The sequence below is a fragment of the Enoplosus armatus genome, chromosome 5 (assembly GCF_043641665.1).
Source record: "Enoplosus armatus isolate fEnoArm2 chromosome 5, fEnoArm2.hap1, whole genome shotgun sequence".
NCBI classification, from domain to species: Eukaryota; Metazoa; Chordata; class Actinopteri; order Centrarchiformes; family Enoplosidae; genus Enoplosus; species Enoplosus armatus.
Window position 1 is genome coordinate 7,526,475 of NC_092184.1, and position 21,581 is coordinate 7,548,055.

The 21,581-nt window shown below is 38.4% G+C and overlaps 1 protein-coding gene across 6 annotated transcripts in view; it reads right to left on the reverse strand.

Annotated features, from left to right (window-relative positions):
- Positions 1 to 18,933, reverse strand: part of tenm4 (teneurin transmembrane protein 4) — a 109,824-nt gene extending 90,891 nt beyond the window's left edge. For 2 of the 6 annotated variants that reach the window (XM_070906338.1, XM_070906339.1), the window contains exons 1-2: positions 18,711 to 18,933; positions 17,365 to 17,637 (exon numbers count right to left, since the gene is read on the reverse strand). In XM_070906338.1, coding sequence (XP_070762439.1) covers positions 17,365 to 17,637; positions 18,711 to 18,933 — 496 coding nt within the window. Of the gene's footprint in view, positions 1 to 17,359; positions 17,638 to 18,710 lie in introns of all 6 variants that reach the window. The other 4 variants (XM_070906341.1, XM_070906340.1, XM_070906343.1 and 1 more) reach the window with 2 other exon arrangements.
- Positions 18,934 to 21,581: the final 2,648 nt, after the last annotated feature.

Consider the following 21,581-nt stretch of genomic DNA (forward strand, 5'->3'; position numbering starts at 1 on the left):
ATATTTTAACTATACAGTGACTGTAAAGCAGGTTAAATACAATGACCTCAGGTGATGCTGGGCAATATGAAAAACTACATATTTCATGTTATATATCATTTTATATCATGTAGCAATATATATTGTGATTTAGTGAATTTGCTAGAGATTCAATTTAGACATCATTTATAGATAATATAAGCAGATGGCTCTTGTTTTAGCTACCATATATGCAAAAATCCTAAAAATCTAATATTGCCATAAAACAGTCCTGTTCATTGATTTGAAATATTTAGTCTAATAAAACTAAATATGTTGAAGGAGCAGACACCTTGGTAGCTTATAGGAAGCAAAGCGTAAGAAAATCTATGCTGGTTCACAAATCTCTAATGTCTCACATTGTATAGTGTGATATCACTAAACTGAAGCTGAGTCAGAGCTTCTTCCCAAACCACCATCAGTTTCTGGGAGAGAGGCTAAGTTGTTGAAAAGGTTATATTTATTGAATATTGGCCAAATATCAGCTCATATAAGCATGAATATAAAACATTTTTTGCCGTCAAAATTAATATCCAAGCAGACTCTCATTGCAAGGTTGTATCTACAGTATGCCTTAAAGCTACTGTACCTCATACCTGTAACATCAGAATCACCCAGTGTCAAAAACTGACACTTTAACAGTAATAATACAGCTTCATAACACAATTATGGCTGTAATTAACAGTAACTTCTACAGATGAAACTGTTATTTTTAATCGATTCATCATTTGGTCTAATAAATGTCATAAAATCACAATTTCAAGGTGACACAAATAGCTTATTTTGTGTGACTAATAATTAAAAACACCAAAATATTCAATTTACAATTATAGAAAAACAGCGGAAGGCAAATCCTCACATTTAAAATTCTGGAGCCAGCTCCATTAATGACATTAACAATTCATCAATTTAAGTTGTTTCCTTTTTTTATTTTCTGTCAATCAACCAATCAATTAATTGACTAATCGTGTCAGCACGAAAACCAATAAATAATTCAAACTTCAAAAGGATTTGTGGATACACCTTGTGCTCCAAAGACCTCTGACAATCTCTGTATGTTATGTTGATGTGATCAATCTGTGCGTGCGTTGGCTGTGTGCTTCGACTTGTGTGTATGTGTTGACTAACAAGTGGAGGCAGGAGGAGACATCAGCACAGTTGTTTAAGATGTACACACCCACAGTAACTGCAATCATTATTTGTAGGGACTGTAATGCAGAATCATGCATTGGAAAATATGAGCCTAATCACAATGATCAAGTTTGCGCATGAGAGAGAAGCAGAATCAGTCATTATCACAGTACGAATATAGACGTGAAAATGTATGTGTGTTTTAAAAAAAAAAAGTCTTAATTTGAGAAGTCTTCTCTGGCTAAGGGAGAGAGAATTAAATCAAGTAAATAGAGAATATAATTTAGAGGGAGGATGTAATCGAGTAAGAAGAGTCAACATCTTTCATCTGGAGAGTCCTGATTTTTAGTTCCCTCTCTTTCTCTCTCTTTGTCTCTCTAAACCTCGCTAATATTCAGATTTTGCCTCTAACTGCTCTAACTTGTTATTCTTCAAATACACAAAATGGTAAATAGGATCTATGACTACCTTAGTTTAATGTAGTGCACACCCACAATGCCGAGCAAGGTGCAGCAGATGTGTGACTCTGCGGTGACAACAGGAATTATCTGTTTGCTCAAGGACTACAGCTGCGGGCAGCATCTATAAAAAATGCAGCGTATTTGCAGATGAACAGTGAAGAAAAAAACAAACATCTCGGCGCCTGTCCCGTACCATCAACTGATGCCATGTGGCATACAAAGCATACAGGACGCAGAGGAATGACTCAGAGTCTCAGCGGGGACTGAGTGTCATCATCACACTGCTACTCTTGTTGTAAAATGAAGATTGTGTTGAATCTCCATTTTACCACAGAGCACGATGGTCCACATGTATGATTAATGTAGTCAAGATACCAGCATTTTCTTTCAATGCTAATGCTTAATTCACATCTTAATATTCTGCAATGACGCCAAGGCAAACAAGATACTGTGTGTTACCACATTGACTTGGACAGTTGTGTGGTAACATTCTTACAGGGGTGTGTGAAAGGCTGGCAGTTTGTCTTTGTCAGAGCAGAAAAATGTTGCGTAATTTGCTCCCGGCACCAATTTTGTCATCGTGTAGGTGGAATGGGATTCACTCCAAGACGTGATGGCATGTTTAAAGTTTTTGTCATATTTTCAGCTGTTTCACTCGAATTATCGACTGACTGCTACCGCCACCATCAAGGGCCACACTCACACACCACATTTCTCACTGTATTTGCATGTGGAGGTCACGGCGAAATGCCAGTGACACGCCCCCGACTGTCACCGGCAAACCAGCAGCGCAATGCAACTTTGGTGTCAAGATTCACTGCATTTTGGGCTGTCCACTACATGTTCTGTGCTATTTGCATGTTCACTAGTTGGTGGAGGCGCAGCTTTATAACTCTCTGCAAAATCAGACAGCCCTCATTTATGTATATTTTGCCGTCTGCGTCACTTTCATTATATAATATATACATTCTTGAATCAGGAGACATCTAATTGCACAGATTTAAAAATAAAATAAATAAAAATTGGATTATGGGAGTGATGCCAGGAAAGAACGCTAAATTTGAATTGATAAATGTCTGATTTTTACCAGCATCTGTCAGCCATAGCTTTCATATATGAAGGCCTTCCCTTCCAGTTGATTAACTTTCTTAGAAGGCATCTGAAGGCGGCAGGTATGATTATACACAGATCCACCGGTAACCTTGATTAAATCTTGCGCAACCAGCACCAGGCTATTGCGAACACACAAACGTCTGTGTTACATTACAATTGCATTGCACGTTAAACCAGCCAGTTGTATCTCAGACTAACGCAGGTTATGGAATAAAAATCACCTGTGATTGTGTGTGTTGGAGATTGGGACATCCTCAGGAACTTTGGTATAAATGCATGCCTATTGCTAATGTTAATCCTACATGTAATTCTTATGTAACTGCTTGGGAAAAACATTTTTACAGGGTAGATAATCATAATGAATCTTGAGCAGTGTGTACTCTGTAGTAAGTGTGTACTCTAAGTGAAAATGAACCATGAGTTTTCATGTTGCTTAGACTAGAACACTAAGTCATAATAACTAATTTATACTGTAGTGTGAGATTGCATTAAGGATGCATTGTAAGTCTGTTCAAAGGGATAAAGAAACAGTTGGTTTTACAAATAAGCCTATTACGCTGATCCTAATACAAATAATGGTCTATTAATTGAGCTATATTTGCCTACAAGGTAACTTGGCCAACAAGGTACCTTAATTGGATATTTAATAGCTTTTGAATTGCCTGAGCATCATCAATTCCCTTTTCAGCAGTCCAACTTTGTCCCCCTTATGATGTCCTGTTGCTTAGCTCTAGTGGCCATGTTTACAGTGTGCAGCGCACATGTTCACTGGTCAGGCTCGAGTTGTCCTGGAAATGTTGTGCTATACAAAGGCGTTAGAGCTGCTTAACCCATGAAAGCAGGTGTGATGCCCTTTTTGATTTTTTCCAACTGACTGGCAGTATATGAGCTCTGCCATGACAGATTAAATGTGCCCTCTTGCCTACTATATCACTGCTCTAGGTTTGGATTGAACTTCAAAGACTGTGGAAAGGCAGTGTTAGTCCTGCCTTTATGTCACTGACAGTCTTAGAAATGTAACATATTTGTGACTGAAGAAAATGAAGCCCTATAGTGGTGTTTTTTGCAGTGTAGCATGATGAAAGCTGGGGTGAATATTGGCTAACAGACCAACAGACTGGCTAAGGTTGGGTGACATGACTACATACAGTACAATATACTGTGAAATTAGAAATCGGTCAAACATCAGAGGTTTTGTGGTTTAATATTATTCGCTGTATTAGGACGCTGCGCAATGTTGCAAATCAATAAGCAGGACTGTTCTTTGGTGATATTGGATTTATAGGATATTTAGTTCAGGTATTTGATTAACTGGTTCCCATTTGGCAAATTTAGTAGCATTTGATATCTATAAATAATATTTTATTCATATTTCCAGAAAATGTACTATATCACAATATACAAATTGTAAATAATACTGGCTAACCAGCAAACATTTAACTATATTTGAATTGAAATACACGGTGTCTTAACTGGTAGTTGTAAGGCAAAGTACATTCATTCCAGCGAGCTGATTTGTTTTGGTTACTTTATATTGTACATTCTGTTCTGGGCTATGAGCCTGTGACTTGTAGGTCACTTTCAATGACAGAAGGAATTAAATACACCCTTTTTCAAATTTTCTGTTGTTTGATAGCAACACTATGAAAAAACAGACGAAGATATTACAGTTTATCAATTAGAAATGACAAAGCAACTGCACACATACAGTCTGACACTAAGGCTGATTGTCTCCTCAGGGTTAAAACATGTTTTCTACTCATCAATATGGACATACTTTTAATCTCTATTTTCCTTGTAAACATTACTAAGCTCAATGAAGGCAATGGACTTCACAATAAGAAGTATTACAAAAAGAGAATTATTAAGATAAATTGTATCCTATCCTAAATTGTATCCTAAACACTTGTATCTTATTCCATTTTAATAAGATGGCACTGGATTCACAGATGTCTATCAGGAAGACAAAGTAACAGCAGCTGAAACTGCAAGTAATCATGATGTGGCTTAAACAACTGAGATGATGCTATAACATGAGCTAAATTCATAATAGTGCCTGATAATTTATAAAACCAATTCATGTTTTTTATTTAAACCTATGTTTTGGGAACACACTGATGTGCTTGTGATTATTGGTGTACGTACTCAGATAATAATTACACTTATCAGACCTCTCCAGGCAATACAAACAAGATGGCTTAATTCAGTTTTTTTCATCATTAGGATTCTCAAATTGACATAATTGTTTTCTATTGCACAGCTGGAAGCCATAACTAGCCTTTTATGAAATTAATATTTGATAGGTGATCCCTCAGTAAAAAAACAAAACAAAACAAATGAGACTGTGCAGCTCAAAGGGAGTGTTTTGAAAAAGTCATAAGCCTAATGCAGCAAATGCAAGTGATAAACTGGCTTAAAACATGTGTCTTTAGAAAATATTTGGTTTCCGCTTTTTTACTTGAGTAAATTCAAGCAATTAGTTGATTTTACACGATCTACCCAAAGTTATGCTAAACATATGCCTGCTGCAGGATTACAAGAATTTCCCCAGTTGATATGGTGCAATTTCAGGCAAACTATGATACCTCAGGACACCACACGAAGCCCAACACCCTACCCCAAACTACACAACGAAAAACACAAACTGTCGCATAGACACTCTTGCAGAGGAAGTGGGAAATGAGCTTTTATGAACCAACATTGGAAAAATGATAAAAATTTCTCTGACGGTGCCGTTAACCTGCTAGGAATCAATATCATAATAACAGAGAGTGAACATAATGCATGATAAGGTTGAAAACAAATTGTAAATACACATAAATGTTTTTTTATAGACATAACCATTACAGAGAAAATGGAAATTATATTTGTGTGTAATAAAAAAGCATTACCGCAGAACAATTCCGGCACAATTCCATTTAATGCTGACCCACAACATTTCGATCAGCACTTTAAACCCAGTATCCATTACTTACAACTACTGTACGCTCTCAAAGAGATGTTGAATGCCAAATTATAAATGGATGCTGACAATAAATCCAGAAAATAAGAAAAAAAAAACTCTGGCCTTTAATACAGATACTGTGGTGCCTGCAGAACAGTTTGAACGCTAGAAATAGCACCAAATGTGTGATTTAGATCAAATTAGCAGTTGTCACAATTTCCATGAACATGTTCACAGGCCATGGGCCACAGATAGATCAAACCTCTACCCCTCACTTCTCTTTATATTACACCAATTTAAGGATGTAATCGCTCAGTGCTAATCTCTTCGTCTGCATGGAGGAGGACGGACATATCCAAAGCAGCTGTAGCACACAGCAGAGTACGGATGCCATTGACTTTCCAGAGTATCACCTAGGAAGATGAAAAGGAGGCCAGAGTGGCTGAGACTAGAGATGACATTTCTTCCCACTCTACCCACGTCCCTGCCTTTGCTTCTGCCACTCTCATCCATCCAGTCAACTCTATATCTCTGTGTTAGAGAGACAGTGTACACTGCAATCCAGCCGAAAGACACCATCTGTTTCGACTTCTCTGTGACAAACAGAAGAATGAATCAGACTGGAAATGTGAAATTGAAATCCTAAATAAACTGAATGGAAATACCTTCTGTTTGAGGAGAAACCTTACTACTGCTGCACTGCCACCTTCATAGAAAAGTCCAGGAGCAGCAATTTTTGAAGACTTACCCGTAAGAAATGTTCATTGGACACCGATAATAAATGGAGAACACAGTGTGCAGGACAGCTGAACAGCTTAGCTGATGCACCACAATACTGAAAAGTTTTCAAACTGCTCTTTTAGAACTGAGTAACCACTAATTGATAAATTTTCAAGAATCCTTAGTCTTTAAGACCCAAGCCCAAATTTTTTTTCTCTTTGCATTACTGGTCTTTTGAATCAATATTAGTTCTGACGAGCTCTGACGTTGCTAAATCCCTCCATGCAGCCCTATTCAAGCATCCCTCGGGCTTTCTTTGTTCAAGGATGAAAAGTAAAGGTTCCAGTCTCCTCACCTCTCGCTGTTAACAACATCCTGCAGGCATGTGATGGCTGTTTTTAAGGACCTCCTGGTCAACACAAGTGTATGTAACTGACAGGACATCTTCTCTAACAGCACTGAAAAAGTGGCGTAAAAACAGGCTTATAAAACCCTCCACACCCATTTGGCGAGTCCTCTGCAGAGGATTCCAGACTTCAAAGACGTGCACATGGTAATCTGCTTAAAATGGATGTTTCTGGGCCTCTATCATAGCTTGATCATCAACTGAGCCGACTTAAACCATGGCTGAAAAAACAATGCTAATAGTGGATAATTATCAGCTTTTACTCCGTCTGCACTAGCTGCTCTATTCCCTCTCCCATCACACACAGAGGCTGGTGAATAAACACAATGGCATGAATAAATAATGACCCCACAATCCTCTTAAGGTCCCCGAATAGTGAGGGGAAAAAAGACAAAAGTTTACTTTTGGTGTTTGAGAGCAAGCGGAGCCTGAAATTGTAAGCGACTCATTAGGGCTACATGTGGTTTGCCTGGGGCCTTGCTGAACAAAGATGGCACCATCCCCATCCTGTCATTCCTCGGCGCACTCTAGGCCAGGCCTAATAAAATTCTAAAGAATACCCTTAAGAAACAGCTACATTCCCAATAAAAGAGCTTAAGCACTGCCTTAAAAAATTGAAAGCCTTCACATCTTCCAATCAAAATTCTATACAACTGTTTGGGAATTCTCTGAAGACTGAGGAGGCCACCTTTGCTTGATTTGCTATGTATAAACATCACAGTAATATGTATGCTTCCATGCAAAAGAAGCATACCTCTTTTAAAACATTATTTCCTCCTCTCATCATGCTCTCCAGATAGCTTACATAAAAGCCCACTGTTTTTCATTTCAGACACTTTGTCAGTGTTTAAGAATTGATTTGTGTGCCTCCCAGCTCCCACTGAGTGCATGACAGTTCAAAAGGCTATCTAAAATACATGCTGTCAAGAGGCTTGTGTTTCTAAGTGCTTATATAATTCCTAAAGCCACTGAGGGTTTGCAACATGGCAAATAGGGTTTGTTTATAACAGAAGTAGTTACAAGAATTTAAGCGTAATATAAGGCTGGGTGCATCACTTGGACAGAAATACAAATCCTGATCTAGAATCAGTATTTTGCAACCATTTAGGTGATTCATCAACCATTTACGTGGTTAAGGGCTTAATTCTCTTTCCTGGAATAAATTCCAAGTACGCATTCAACACAGTGGCAGTGGCAAGAATGTACTAATAAAGATTACTTATGCAGACAGGAAACACCTTTTTCAGAGTGTAATTGTAGAGTCTGGTCAGAACAAGGTAAGCCAATCTAGATTCCAAATTACCAGAAATAGAAATGAAGTTGCCTGGGGTAGATGGAGCCTAGAAACTGCAGGTGGGCAACAATGTGAACACCAGAATCATCCTTTAATACTCAAACCAGTCAAACCAGTGGTAAATCAGACAGCAAATTTCAAATATATGTTTTCCATTGCTGAATACTGAACATTAACTCTTCAACATGTTCATTGTTAAAATGAGTAGTCAGGAGCACCAATATGCTGTAATATGCTGTTTTTATTGTGACATGTTTAGAAGGCTTTTAAACTCACTATCCTGTGAACAGAATACAGTAAAACAGTGTATTGTATTAGTTGCGTTCAACAATGTATCTCTCTGCATAGATATTACTTACCGCAGTCAATCCAATTAGTAAACTTGATATTTTGGTTCTTTTTGACGATAAATGTTGTACTCGGGATGTCCTGAGCTTATCAGCAGGATCAGGATTGAGGCAAATCAATTTTTAATGGATAACTAGCAGCTATATGAAGTCTGATCCATTTTAAAATGTTTGTTCATTGCACTCAATTTATTTTCTATTTCCTGAATAAAGTAGTTTAACACCTGCCTCCACCCATTCCTAAACTCACACACTCCTCAACATTTTTCACTGGCTCTAAATGAAATGCTAAAACTGTTACACATCCAGCCTACTGTAAACCATTAGTGATCAGCTAGTAATAAGCCAGTTCGAATAGTTCAAAGTGCCTCTGTGTTTGGTAATTCACACAGTGCAAGCATTAAGGTTTGAAGACAGAGAGAATACCGCTCTGCTGCGACCTGCTGCAGAAGCTGGCAATTCATACAGCTGAGATAAGACCAGTGTTTCTAGTGTGACAACGGTACCACTGAAGGCAGAGGGGAAAGAAAATCTAAAGCTTATGTTCTGAACTATTTTCTTCAACATGCACAGGCTGTGAAATTTCACTGTGCCTAGCTACTTTCACTAGGAGAAAAATAATCCATGAAGAACCTGAGCTGTCCAGCACAACAAGGTTTTGGGATTGCAGGGTCTTTATGTGTGTGAAAATGTGTGCACTACCCCTATATTTAAGCGTGCCAATCTTATTTTGAATCATGCAGTACTGATAAAGCCTGAGAACAAAAGCGGGAATGTTGCAAATAATCAATCATACAGTTATGCTCGCAAACAATCGTTTGAGTTATCACAGAGACAATCTTGTATTCCACACGGTTCAAAGCTACTGCTTTCAAGTACAAAAAAAAAAAAAAAAACACCCAATGTGATGCAGTTACTGTCATAGATACATGTCATCTGCATCTTCTGGAAATGTATTAAAGGTGCTTTGATGTTAGGTACTTGGGTGTGTATTTTTTCAGTTTGAAGAGTACGCAAGCATGATAAAAAATGGATTTTGTATTTTACATGCATTTATGTATGTTTTAACCTTAAAACATATAACAAGTATTAACCAGTCTTGGAAGATGAAGTTTAAACATTCACATTACCAGAGCTGGTGTTTACTGATGATTCTTTTGTAAATCAAGCAAGCCTGAAAGTTCTGTACCTGGATGTGTATCAGAGACTTTTACATATCAGAGGTGACCGCAAATGAGAGAAATCTCAGCATGGAAGTTTTATTATTTCTATCTCATACTAGGGCAACAGCACGTTATGATCTCTGCTTCCTCGGCCTCAATAACAACCGCTAATTGCTTTCACTCGAGATAACTGGTTGTTCCGAGCTATCTGGAATTTTATTGCAAGAGACAGTGTATACAAAGTTTAAAAACATAAAAAAATGAGGCTCGATAAGATGACATGACATGACATGACATGACATGAGATAAGATACTACTTTTTGTGTAATGTGTGCTTAATGGAATGGGGTATGAGGGAAAAAATACAACTAAAGTTTCATGGTCAGGAGTGCAAATAACTTGCATTCAGTGGCCAGGGTGAAAGCCAATATTGAGTTCTGATCTGATACCAGTGCTTTTTTCTTTTATAATTAAAAAATATGTTAACCTCACTGAGTGGGAAATATTTGACTCTAACTGCACAACACTTTCATAAAGTTTTTTGGGGTTTGTGAAGATTTTGATTATATTGTTGTCGAAGGTCTGTAAAATTACATTTTTCCAATTATAGAACAAAAACAATTCAGAAATTGTATTCAATATGGTTTGGTTGAATCTAGCCGCTACCTGATCTGTTTAATAAGGTCAGTCTATGCGCTGATACGTATGCAGAATATTAAATCAGTGACTCACCATTTGTATCCCATTTTAAGCAGGGAGTAATATAACATGAGCATAGATAATTGACTGTATGTTAAATGGATATGGATAGAAGTTGTGAGGCTGGGTTAGGATGATCCTCCATGGAGAAGGGCTCATCCTGCTCCATGTCGTGCTTTGAGCTGTAGTGAGGCCCCTGAGCCTTGGTGGTAAGATGGGCCCTGATGTGCTGTTGGTTTAGACTGTCAGAAGCACTGGCAGGGAGCGGGTATGCAACTCCACAGATAACAGACCAAAACTGTCCACACGGGCCTCTAAAACCCAGCAAATTAGCCTGCAAATGAGCCAGAGAATATCTCTACTAATCCATGATCTGAGCAGAGACTCTGCCAAAAAAGTAAACAAATAAATAACTTCACAAGAAATTCTGGGGGTGGAAATAACCACTGTTGTGAGCTGAGAAACCACTAGTGATTTCTTTGAAGCATCATTTCGCCTGATATTCTGCTGCTACTATGCCTGTGACCGTTTCAGAACAAGCTTCCATGTTGCGCTCGATGTGGATGCAGTCAAATTACAGTTCCCACTATTACAGAAAACACTGTCCCCTACAGCAAATGATCACAGTCTCTGTGTCTCTATCACAGATGCCAAAAGGCAATGATGCATCAAAATACCACTGTTTTACAAAAGCGATTATATTTGTCTCTAAAGGAAAACTGATTTAATCACTAATCCTAAATGTATAAATGGCATAATGGCTTCTGTTGTTCTTAAAATACAATTTTAACACATATTTGTCACTACAACTTAGCAAATACAAAAGACGTCTGTCAAAAAGAGGCAATTATTGTCTGTATGAAAAGCTCTCACTGTTTTACTTTCTTTGATCTTGATCGAGCTTGTGACTTGTTTGAACCAGCGCTCTGAAGTTTTTGGATATGTGAGTTATTTCTTATGGAAAGCAAAACTGTAAATTGAATGAAATATGTTATGACAAAAAATAACATTTAAAAAGTAAACCCATATTTTGAACCCAAATTTAGGAAAAAAAACTAGTTTAAGTAGAATAGTTTAATAAAAATGTTTACAGTTAAGAGGTAATGATATTCATTCTTCTGTAATTTCTGTTGACAAAGACATGAGTGAGTATTTTGTATCAGTTCTCAATTCAAGCCTTTCATGTTTCTTGTCAAATTTGCTCCCTGTAATGTAAAGTAATAGACAAGCAGATTGAGGTTTATGTTACTGTAAGTACTGACATATGACTGATCTTACACAGAGAATTACAAGCAGGACTGTGATCAATAGTAAAGCCCTGCAGAGCAGTGGTATACGGTAAAGAGAGGCACTCCTCATAGTCTGTTAAAACATTCAAGCTAAGCCATCACACTTAAAATGTCATTTAATTTTATAATTATTCAATTTCAATGTCCACATAGTTACAGTGCACTGGAATGCACAGTCACTTCCATGCCATACTATTATAAATTTATGATTATTTCATTTACTAAAATAAGACCATCACATAAAACTGTTTTATGTTAACCATTAAACTCTACTGTATAAAAACAATAAAGATTAAAACAAGAAAGGCTTTACTGACCATATTAAATGTATCATTAAAATAAAAAGAGCAACAGCATGCTTGTGGTTTTGCATGAAATGGGAGTTTTTGTCCCTTTTATTTCACACAAAAACCAGGCAGACCTGATAATACTGCTCTCGTTTCCTGTCCATGTATTCATGTAAAAAATGTCTATTTCCTAATTTGCTCTGCACATGTGCCTTGTCGTGTGTGTGTGTGGGTGTGTGCAAATATGCTACTACTCCAAGGTCACAATAAGAAACCCCATCTCTGTGGTCCTACCACACTGCTGTAAAACATGCCCTCATGAATCCTGCCCTGTAATACAGGAAACGTCTTGTCTAATTGGAAGCCTGATTTCACTTCACCCCACAGGCTCCTAATATGGTGGCGAAGCTCCGGGGAATCAGTTCAAAGACAAAACACATCTTAAATGTGGAGTGTGCATCAAAGAAATTTGCTTATTCACCTCAGGAGGGCGTGGCCATCAGCACTGGTATTTCAGTATGCACAGTCTGTGAGGTACAGGATTAAGGTACAAGGGTTTTGTATCAAAGTGTAAAAATTCTGCTTGTTCTGTGGTTACTTTTAGAAAACTATCACTATGCAGAAGGTTTATTTCGAACATGATTCCTTATTTTAATTCATCTGTTGTAACTCATCTGTAGTCCAGTGAATAATGACCAAAGAAATCCCAACCAGAAAACATTTCACTGTGTTAGCTACACTGGACTGTGGTAGTGGTAGCACACAACAATGGTAATTTAGACTTTGCAACACTAATGGTTCTGTAACTTTTACTAACTCAGGTTCAAAATACAACACTGCATTTAACAGAAGAAAACTACAAAAAAAAAACTAATAGAATTCAATTCCTTAAAACAAATAAATTGAACAATCAGCCTCAAGCTCAGTATGTGCTTTTCTATGCAGGGGAAATGTGGCTTGAGACAAGAATAACAAGAGTGAATAGAACTGAACAAATGCTCTTTCAATCACTATCAACATGGTTTGGGGGACAGGCTGATGTACTCCCCGCTCAAGTTCAAATCTGCAAGAGATTTGCTTTTCAAAGCCCCTCAGCCTTTTGGGGCTGTGACATGTTTCTACAAGGAACACCTGTCCCTCATAGACAGCCATGCTATGTTCAAAGATTCAACAACTGAGCACTGCCCTGGAGCTCTTAACCTCAATCTTTCAATAGTTCAAAGTTTCTTCAGTGTCTTGAACCCTCCAACAAGTGTCTGATGCAGGTAGCAAGGGAATAAATCATGTCACTGTGGAGTTCGCACTTACTGTGAGAAGTTTGTTTCGTAGTCTGTTTTGTAACTCTGTTAAGGAGAGCAAAACTAATTATTATTATTGTTGTTTTATATATATAATTTTGGTTCATGTGCTATTAGTAGTAGAATTTGTAACTAAGATTAGAAGAAGATGAAGAAGAAAAAGAAGAAGTTGTAGTTTTTTGTTTTAGTGGAGGTATTTATTCATATTAGTAATTTTAGGAATTGAGTAATTATGTGCAAAGCAGACCAGTTTCATTAACATTATACAAACTAAATGATAGTAAGGCACTTTATATCTCAATACGAAATTTTTAGGTCATCAGCAGCAACAAAGGCAGAAAAAACCTTGTCTCGACTGCTGTAAACAAATCTGCATGAGAATGCAGGAAAGAGGCTGCGCCCGGTAAATCCACATGAAAAGACTGGCCACTTTTCATCTGACAACTGAACATCAATAAATATTGCTCTCACCCCAGCTAAAACCGTGATCACATCAGCACATTAGCCACTATGTGCTTTGAAGGTAAAAATGCTGATTGATGACTCATATTTAATCATGAAGAGCAAAACACAGAATTGAATTAAGAAACCCGACTCGAATCATTCATCTTCAAGTCCTGTTTTTTTTGCTTGTTATTTCAAATCATTAGTCAGTGGAGGAGTCTCAAAGTGTGTTGTTCCCATGCTTGCTTGGTGTGGTGAAGACAAAGCCATGTGGAATGCAAGAATAATATGGACAAACAGAATATTTTAAACTTCTCATGACGTCTACTGATGTGGACGTGGTGATGTGGTCTCATGACAGTGGTAATATTTTGATAATAATCATACCGTTATGTTTTCTACAAACATGCTTCTTTCATGTTTGAATTTTTTTTGGAAATTTACATTTTGCATGTTCATTGCATCTAATCTACTTGCAATTCCCTTTAGGTTATCACAAGCCCACTCTTCAGCTCATCCAGCGCAGCAGCCAGAGATTCAACTGGCACTAAAAACAGGAGGACATCGCACCAATCCTTGCATCATTCCTCTGGATACCTGCCAGAATTTCAGACTGAAGATTTTATTGCGTACTTTTAAAGCACAGATGGATCTGGGACCATACAACATCAGTACTTGCCACCGTGCTTTGCTGTGTCGTTGTGCTAAAACACAACCAACAGTCAAAGCTGTGTTCTAAAGAAGTTCAACAAAAAAGTGAGTGTGAGTGGAGATCTCAAGAGAAACCTCCACTACTTGCTTGCGTGCTGATGGTTGTGGAGGGACTTTCACAAGAAGATTTCACTGGAATTCCTAGAGGCTTTGCCCTGAAGCAATGCCAACAGCTACCGTGATATGAGTAATGAGCAATAATAAAAAATAATCTAACTCTAAAAACTAAATATCACACAGATGAGTCCCACACTGTATAATATTCTGCCATTCATTGGCATAATACAAATCCATATCGCTCTGAATAATACTACGATGTAGAGGGACAGACAGCATCGCTAAATCACACTTGGGAGTAAGATCAAAGCTTGGCGATATATATATCTCTTTAATCAATATAGAACAGATCTCCCAGGAGGATGGAGTAAGGGAGAGCCAAATCAGTACACAACTAACCGCCCACTCAAATTAATAACATTTTGTCCTTAGAAAAATACCGGTGTCAGTCACAAGCATTTTTCTATGAACAGGAACTGTGTAGGCCTTATCCGCATTATTTTTCTCCGCAGGTTATGGAACACATGAATAACAGTCCCAGTCAGCAGGCTTTTGTGGCTATCTCCAGTGCCTGTTGTCATGGTTACGGAAATGTAATAGTCCTGACAGTGGGGGAAAGTTGGGATTAGAGCACACATCTGGATACGCTGTAATGGGGTAAAACCAAAGAACAGCAGCCCTCTCCCAAAACCCAGCAGGTTGGGCTGGCCAGCTTGCTGTTCAGCCTCTGTAGGATGTGCAATGACTCAGCAGTCGCTGGCTGCTGGAAGTGTCCTCAAGGGGCTCCCTAGGGACCAGAGGCATGCTGGGTAGGAGACACACACATACCAGTACACACTGCATGAATGCACTTTAAATTCTAACCAACCCATGCACATGCACAGGGTATGGATGTAGCCAGACACAACACACCGAAGCACGCATTAACAATCGGTGCTGGACATAATTAGTCATCCAATATTCAACAAACGCCAGTGCTTGAAATTCATCAGTCTGAAGTGGTACATAGACTATAGACTTTGCAACGTTCCATTGTTACTTGTCTACCCATCATGTAGGAGGTTAGAACGACAACAAAGGCAGCAACTAATTCTATTATTACATCACAACTGGAATGAACCTTAGTAAAGCACATTATTATCTGCAAGTGTTTTTATTCACAGTAAAAATGGGATGCCTCGGAATCACTTGAGCGTCAAGAAAATTGTTCCAAAATCGCTATCACTTATTTGCATGCATTAAAACCAGGGTCAAGCAAGTCACATGTGAAGAGGTGGAGAGCTGCCCAGCGGCTTGAATACATTAAAGCAGAGTAAATGGTTTGTTGATTTAAAGAGATTAAAGCACACACAAGCAGACCTGCTCGATGGATTTTAATTAACTTGCCATATATAAATTGTATGTTATCAGGCATTACTGAATTAAATGCTGAATACAAGTGCTCTTTCTGCTTGGGTGAGTTAAATAAAAGGGTGCTTAGAATCTCGATTGGGTCTCACAGATGTAGCATGATGCTGCAGCTACGGCTGAATACATTCCAGCATACCAACCCCTGAACAGCCATCCAAGGAGATTCTCTTTAATTATGTACAGTAATACAGCCAAATTCAAGTCCCTTGGCATCTCAGATGATCAAGCAGAGGGATGCCACATTCTCTCCCTGAGTCATTCGGGCAAATGGATTCCACTTCCAAGAGTCATTTCTGTCAGTTATAATAAGAAGCTAATACATAATGTGACACACTCTGAAATGCAAAACTATTCACAAGGTTCTCTGTAAGGCTGTGCAGGGGCAATTAGAATTTTGCCGCTAGGCCCTTGATGAGTTCCTCTATCTCTGAAGTATCCTGGGAACAGTATCATAAATCTGCCAGTTAATATGCATGATTTAGGTTGGTGGTTAACTTTGCATAATGTGAAAAAGAACTTACATTTTACTACATAGCACCTCCCTGTCAAAAAAAACTGGAAAAGAATCAATTTTGGCAGAAACTCAGGTAAACAAATGTAGAAATTAGTAGACATTACACACACAAAATGGTTATGTGGCTAAAGGAAACCTGTCTGTCAGGAACTGCCTCCACCTTGCACTGACTTTACTCCAAGGGCTTTTTCTTTTGGGGTATACACTATCCAAGCAATTACTAAGCTGTAACTGAGCTTACTGACAAATAAGCACTGGGGAAGGGGGGGGCGATCTGAGCATCCAAATGGTATTTCTGCTTCCAAACAAAATTCAGTAATATCATGACTTTAAAGAACACTAATCTACAATTTGGATAAGAGTATCTTCAGCAGAACTGCTATTATTATTTTCTGACATTTTCCGGCACTTGACATGGCTCATAGTTACATATTCCCTGAGCTCAAGTGACCTTCTGAGCAAGCACACAGGCTCATCTGGCCCTCGGGGAAAACACCAAGCCACAGACAGATGAATTCAATACATATAGCTTCCCACTTCCTAGCACTGATTTCACCAAGAAACCTGACAGTTTCACACATTTTCAATTCTAAATCACATAGTGATCTACACACCGCAACAAAAAGAAAGCAAGAATAAAATTATCTGGGAATCATAAACAGCAGAGGTAATGGTATGCCAAACTTCTGGCTGTACTGGAATACAGGTAATTGTCTGATAGTCTTTAGCCAAAATATGAAAAATTGCAAACAGACATTTACTTAGATTCATCTTGTGGTTTTATGGATTCCATTTGAGCATTGTCAAAACTAAACAAATCCAAACCAACATCATCATCATCATTTAGTCTTGGACTGTACCATGCAGAACAGTCCAGCTTGTGTTTTCTGTTGTCTCAAAGACAACAGAAAGCATGTCATTCTGCTTCAGTGTACAAGAACATGCTTAAAAAAATGATTTCGAAATCAAAATCAAATCCACATGGAAAAAGACTCAGTGTAATATCAGCATGCCTGATAAGGACGGGCAGAGAAAAGTAAAAGAGAAAAGTGCCGTACCGTTTTCTGTGTTCTCGTGTTCAGTGTCAGTGAGAGTTAGATTGGAGTTTGCCCTGCTGGAGAGGCATGAGCTGCGGCCTGACTTGGTGTTGCTGCGGCCCCATAATCTGACCGCATGCTCCGGCGACATGATGCCATCCGTCTCTGTGTCTGCGTCTGAGCCCACACTGACTGAGTAGTCACGGTGTGGCAGCCCCATGTCAGTCCTGTACGTGGCTACGTGGGATGGGAGGGCCTCTCCAAAGCCAAGGTTCCGAAGGGAAAAGTCTGCCCCTACAGCAAGCCAATAAAAACAAAGCTCTGGTAATTAAATCTGCCATCACTTAACATAATGAATTGTATTCATTGTAGAAAAAGATGACAGTAGTATCTTGGCCTTGAAAGGTGCAGTAATCATTTCAAATCAAAACTTACATGAAGATGCAGGTACATTTAGTACATAAATGTACAAAATAATTATGTGATTATGGCATCTTTCAATGTGTTGCTTTCACCACGTTCATCTCTCTCTCTCTCTCTGTCCTGATGTCAGATCTGTGTCTTGTTTCTACCATGAGGAGTGGCCAGAGTTTGACCCTGCACATTGGGGCTTTACAGTAAATACAACTGATGTTTTCGTTTTTGTCTTTCGTTCATAAGCAACAGCAGTTTTTCAAATGCCAATTTCACAGCTTTTAAAATCTTTAAATGTCGTATTACAAAACTGAGACATCTGTCTATTCAGTTTTCTCTCTCCTAAATTCTCTACCAAGGTAATTAGAATTACTACCACAAGTCAGGAGACCTGTAAAGCTGTCCTTGATGATGATTTGAGAATCTCACTAGTAACTGCTGAAAATGAAAAAAATAATCAATCAATCAAAAATGCACATGGTAGTTGTTTCTTTCCTTCAGTGCACCACATAAAATCTTTTAATAGAATTGCAGAGATATGCTTCAGCTGGATTTAAGGCTACCTCGACAGTGCCACAGTGCCATCACATCTGATTTGAACTTTGATGATCAATAATACATTTGAATGAGCATGTAAAAGGTATGCATGTCTCCCATGCAGTTTTTAACACTGGCATTGTTAGTTCAATCCCTGGCCACCTCTGTTAATAGTCAAACAATGCGGTGTGAACTCTACATCGACTGAATGTGAATTTCCAAGAGACTCCTCATTAAAAAGCAATGATGCATATATTGAGACCAGGCAGTAACGTGCCCTTAACCTAATAACTGTTGGTTCCATGTCATTGTGCGCTGCTATTATACTTATAGATGAACCATGCAGATGTCAATGACAATCTCTTCTATTGACATAAACGCACAGTATTTCTAATATTGGCAAAGCTAAGGCTAACCTTGCCGGCTGAACTCATCCACTTCGTGATGAACCATTTCCTTGACACGGCTCCCATAGGCCATCCTCGAGTCGTGGTCGAAGGCCTTGAGTGTTTCACTGGAGCTGTAGGATTTGGGGTTGGGTTTGCCATCCTCACTGTCTGCTGAGGAGCTGGTGTAACGGCGCTCTGAGTCCTGCCGGGCAGTGAGTGAGCGGTAGGGTCTACGTTCCTTCACTTCCATGGCTGCCTCCACACTATTTTCAACATTAAATGTCAGTTACGATGCCAGTTTAGTTTGAGTGATTCTGTAGAGGAAAAAGACAAACAATAAATAAGGATACTTGATGTATGAAAAGATGCATTGATGCATTTTTAAATGTAATCCTTTCATAATGCTTCATAAAACATATAATCACTTGCAACAATGATTAACTAGTATTATAAGAGGTATAATCTTAAACAATATAAACATCACTGATCATTTGAAAGTAAAAATGACAACTGCAGCAACTGTGGAAATAGATAAAATGCAAATGCATGTTTCCAAACAGCACTGACTGCATGGCTCAGCACACACGGGGAGAGCATGAAGAACCACCAGGATTTGATTTAATAAAATATGGCACAACAAATCTTGCACCTATAAAGTTTACGGTGCAAGTCTCCCACAAATATTCTATTTTATGTGCTGTATAGAAACGCGGGGCCTCCAGCATCTGTAAAAGTGGCAGGTGTCCTTCCATGAATTGTGTTGTTTATAAGTTACAAATCATCACCAGTTGAAAACTGAGGAGCCAAACATCTATGACTACCCTGAACCAGCAGAGATGATTAAAATCTGAAACATAAAACCACAACTGTCAAATAGCAAGTGTATAAGATCAATAGAGAGCGGGAAGTTTAGCGTTCAGCTGTGTGCCGCATTCTATTTTCTTGCCTTGAAGGACAAAATATTGAAGTAAAATAAAGAAACATGCTTACATATATTCAAACATAATTGGTTTTGCTATATACTTATTTTCTCATTTAAAAAGGTAAAACAGATAAAAAAAAACTAAACAAAATAAAAAATAAGACTGCTATTTCACTGCAACATGATATAATGTAATATAATGTAATATTACAGCAGTTAGCTGACGATGCCTTGCAAACAGCTCATTCTAAGCAACCACACGGTTTAAAGATATTGAGTTGGATTAACAAATGCCAATGTGGATATAAACTTGATTAAAGGCTTGGTCACTGTTTACTTTGAAGCTCAATTACCGAACTAAGGGAAATGGAGAGCCAGATATTGCAGCAATATAATATATTTTCCTGCTTCTTCCAGGTGTAATGTCATGATGATATATCCATAATTACTTATAAAGAGCTGAAAATTCATTCTGCTGGATTCAACTTCCATACTACTTGCTCCCACACTAGAAAATGTATTTTACTATGCGCAAAAATGGGATGCAAGTCACTGGATAAGAGAACACAGCGCTTTGATAAAGAGATAAGAACTACTCCTGGCAAAACTGAGTTTTACTGACAATATGCCTGTGTTGTTCAGACAAGGATTTTTCCACAAGATAAGCTCTTTATGAATACTGTATGAGATTTGTGCCGGACAGAACAGTAAACAATAATCCCTAGTGAACTATATTTGCCCCTGCCTCAAAAAAAAAGAAAGAAACCTTTTTACTGAAGACACGATTGTTGGGTTTGGGGGTTTCTTTTTGTATGTATTGACAGCTGAAAAGATCCTGGTGATTAATGACTTGAGGCCTCAATACCAGGACCTCCGCCACATGGGGGGAAGAAAATGCTCCCACTCTGCAGCCGCAAGAGCACTTCAGCTGCTCCCAAGATTTCAAATGCAGCTTGTATGGGTTGCTAATTTTTACCTTTTTGCTCAAGATCCTTGACGCTATGCAAATGTGAGAAAGTGGAGAACAAGCAGCTTTCTAAAGTTTCAAGAATGTTCTATGAAGTGCATTGTTTTTGTTTCCAAAGAGCTGGGCTCAGTTCTTTAGCCATCTCTCTTCTGCACAGCCCTTCCTCCTCATTATTAATCGGCTGGTATGCAATGAGATGTACCTTTGAGGCCATGGGAAACCCAGATGAGTTTCTCAGAGAAGCAACAGGCCGTCCACAATGACAGATGATATGGGATGCAAATGTAGGTGCTGGAAACGTATACACCTTGAGTGCAGCTGTCAAAATTCTCACACAAAGCATACTGTACAACCAAACAGCGTTGTTCTTCATAAAAAAGGCTACATCTGGCATTATCATTGTGTTTCAGCGCCAGACAGCAAAGCTGTTGTTCTTGTTCATCTGTCTAGGTCTAAATCCTGGGAGAAGGAGCCAAAACAAAGGAAATGCCACCGTTGTATTATTCTAATGTCCTGGTAAGTGAAGATAATAAACAGAAGGTTGTATTTAACCACGGTGTCTCAACACTTAATAAGAAACAGAAGTTAGAAGTGATAAGAGGAGTATTTTTAAAGTGTTATCATCATCTCATAGTAAGTCACAAGGGACTGAAAGAAGTAGCTTGAAACACTGAAGGAGAAGGTTAATGAGGGTACATTCACAAAGGCTCAGTTAGAAAAGTTATTTACAAAGACCAGTGAAAAATGACTGCCATGGATTGAAATCTCTGAAACGAAGATAACCATCACATGCTTTTATTTCAAAGACAAGTTCCTAAGTTCCTCTAAAGCCTGAGCTGCATAGCTTGAGCAGTGCCAAAAAGAAGCTAACTGCATATCTACGCAATGATCCAAAATCAATTGAGGTCCCTCTGGATAGACAAAAGAAATGATGGATGGTCTGTTTTTTCCCTTTAAAACAAACGCACACTCTACATTTTTCAATTGCATTGTCTACAATTGTCCAGGG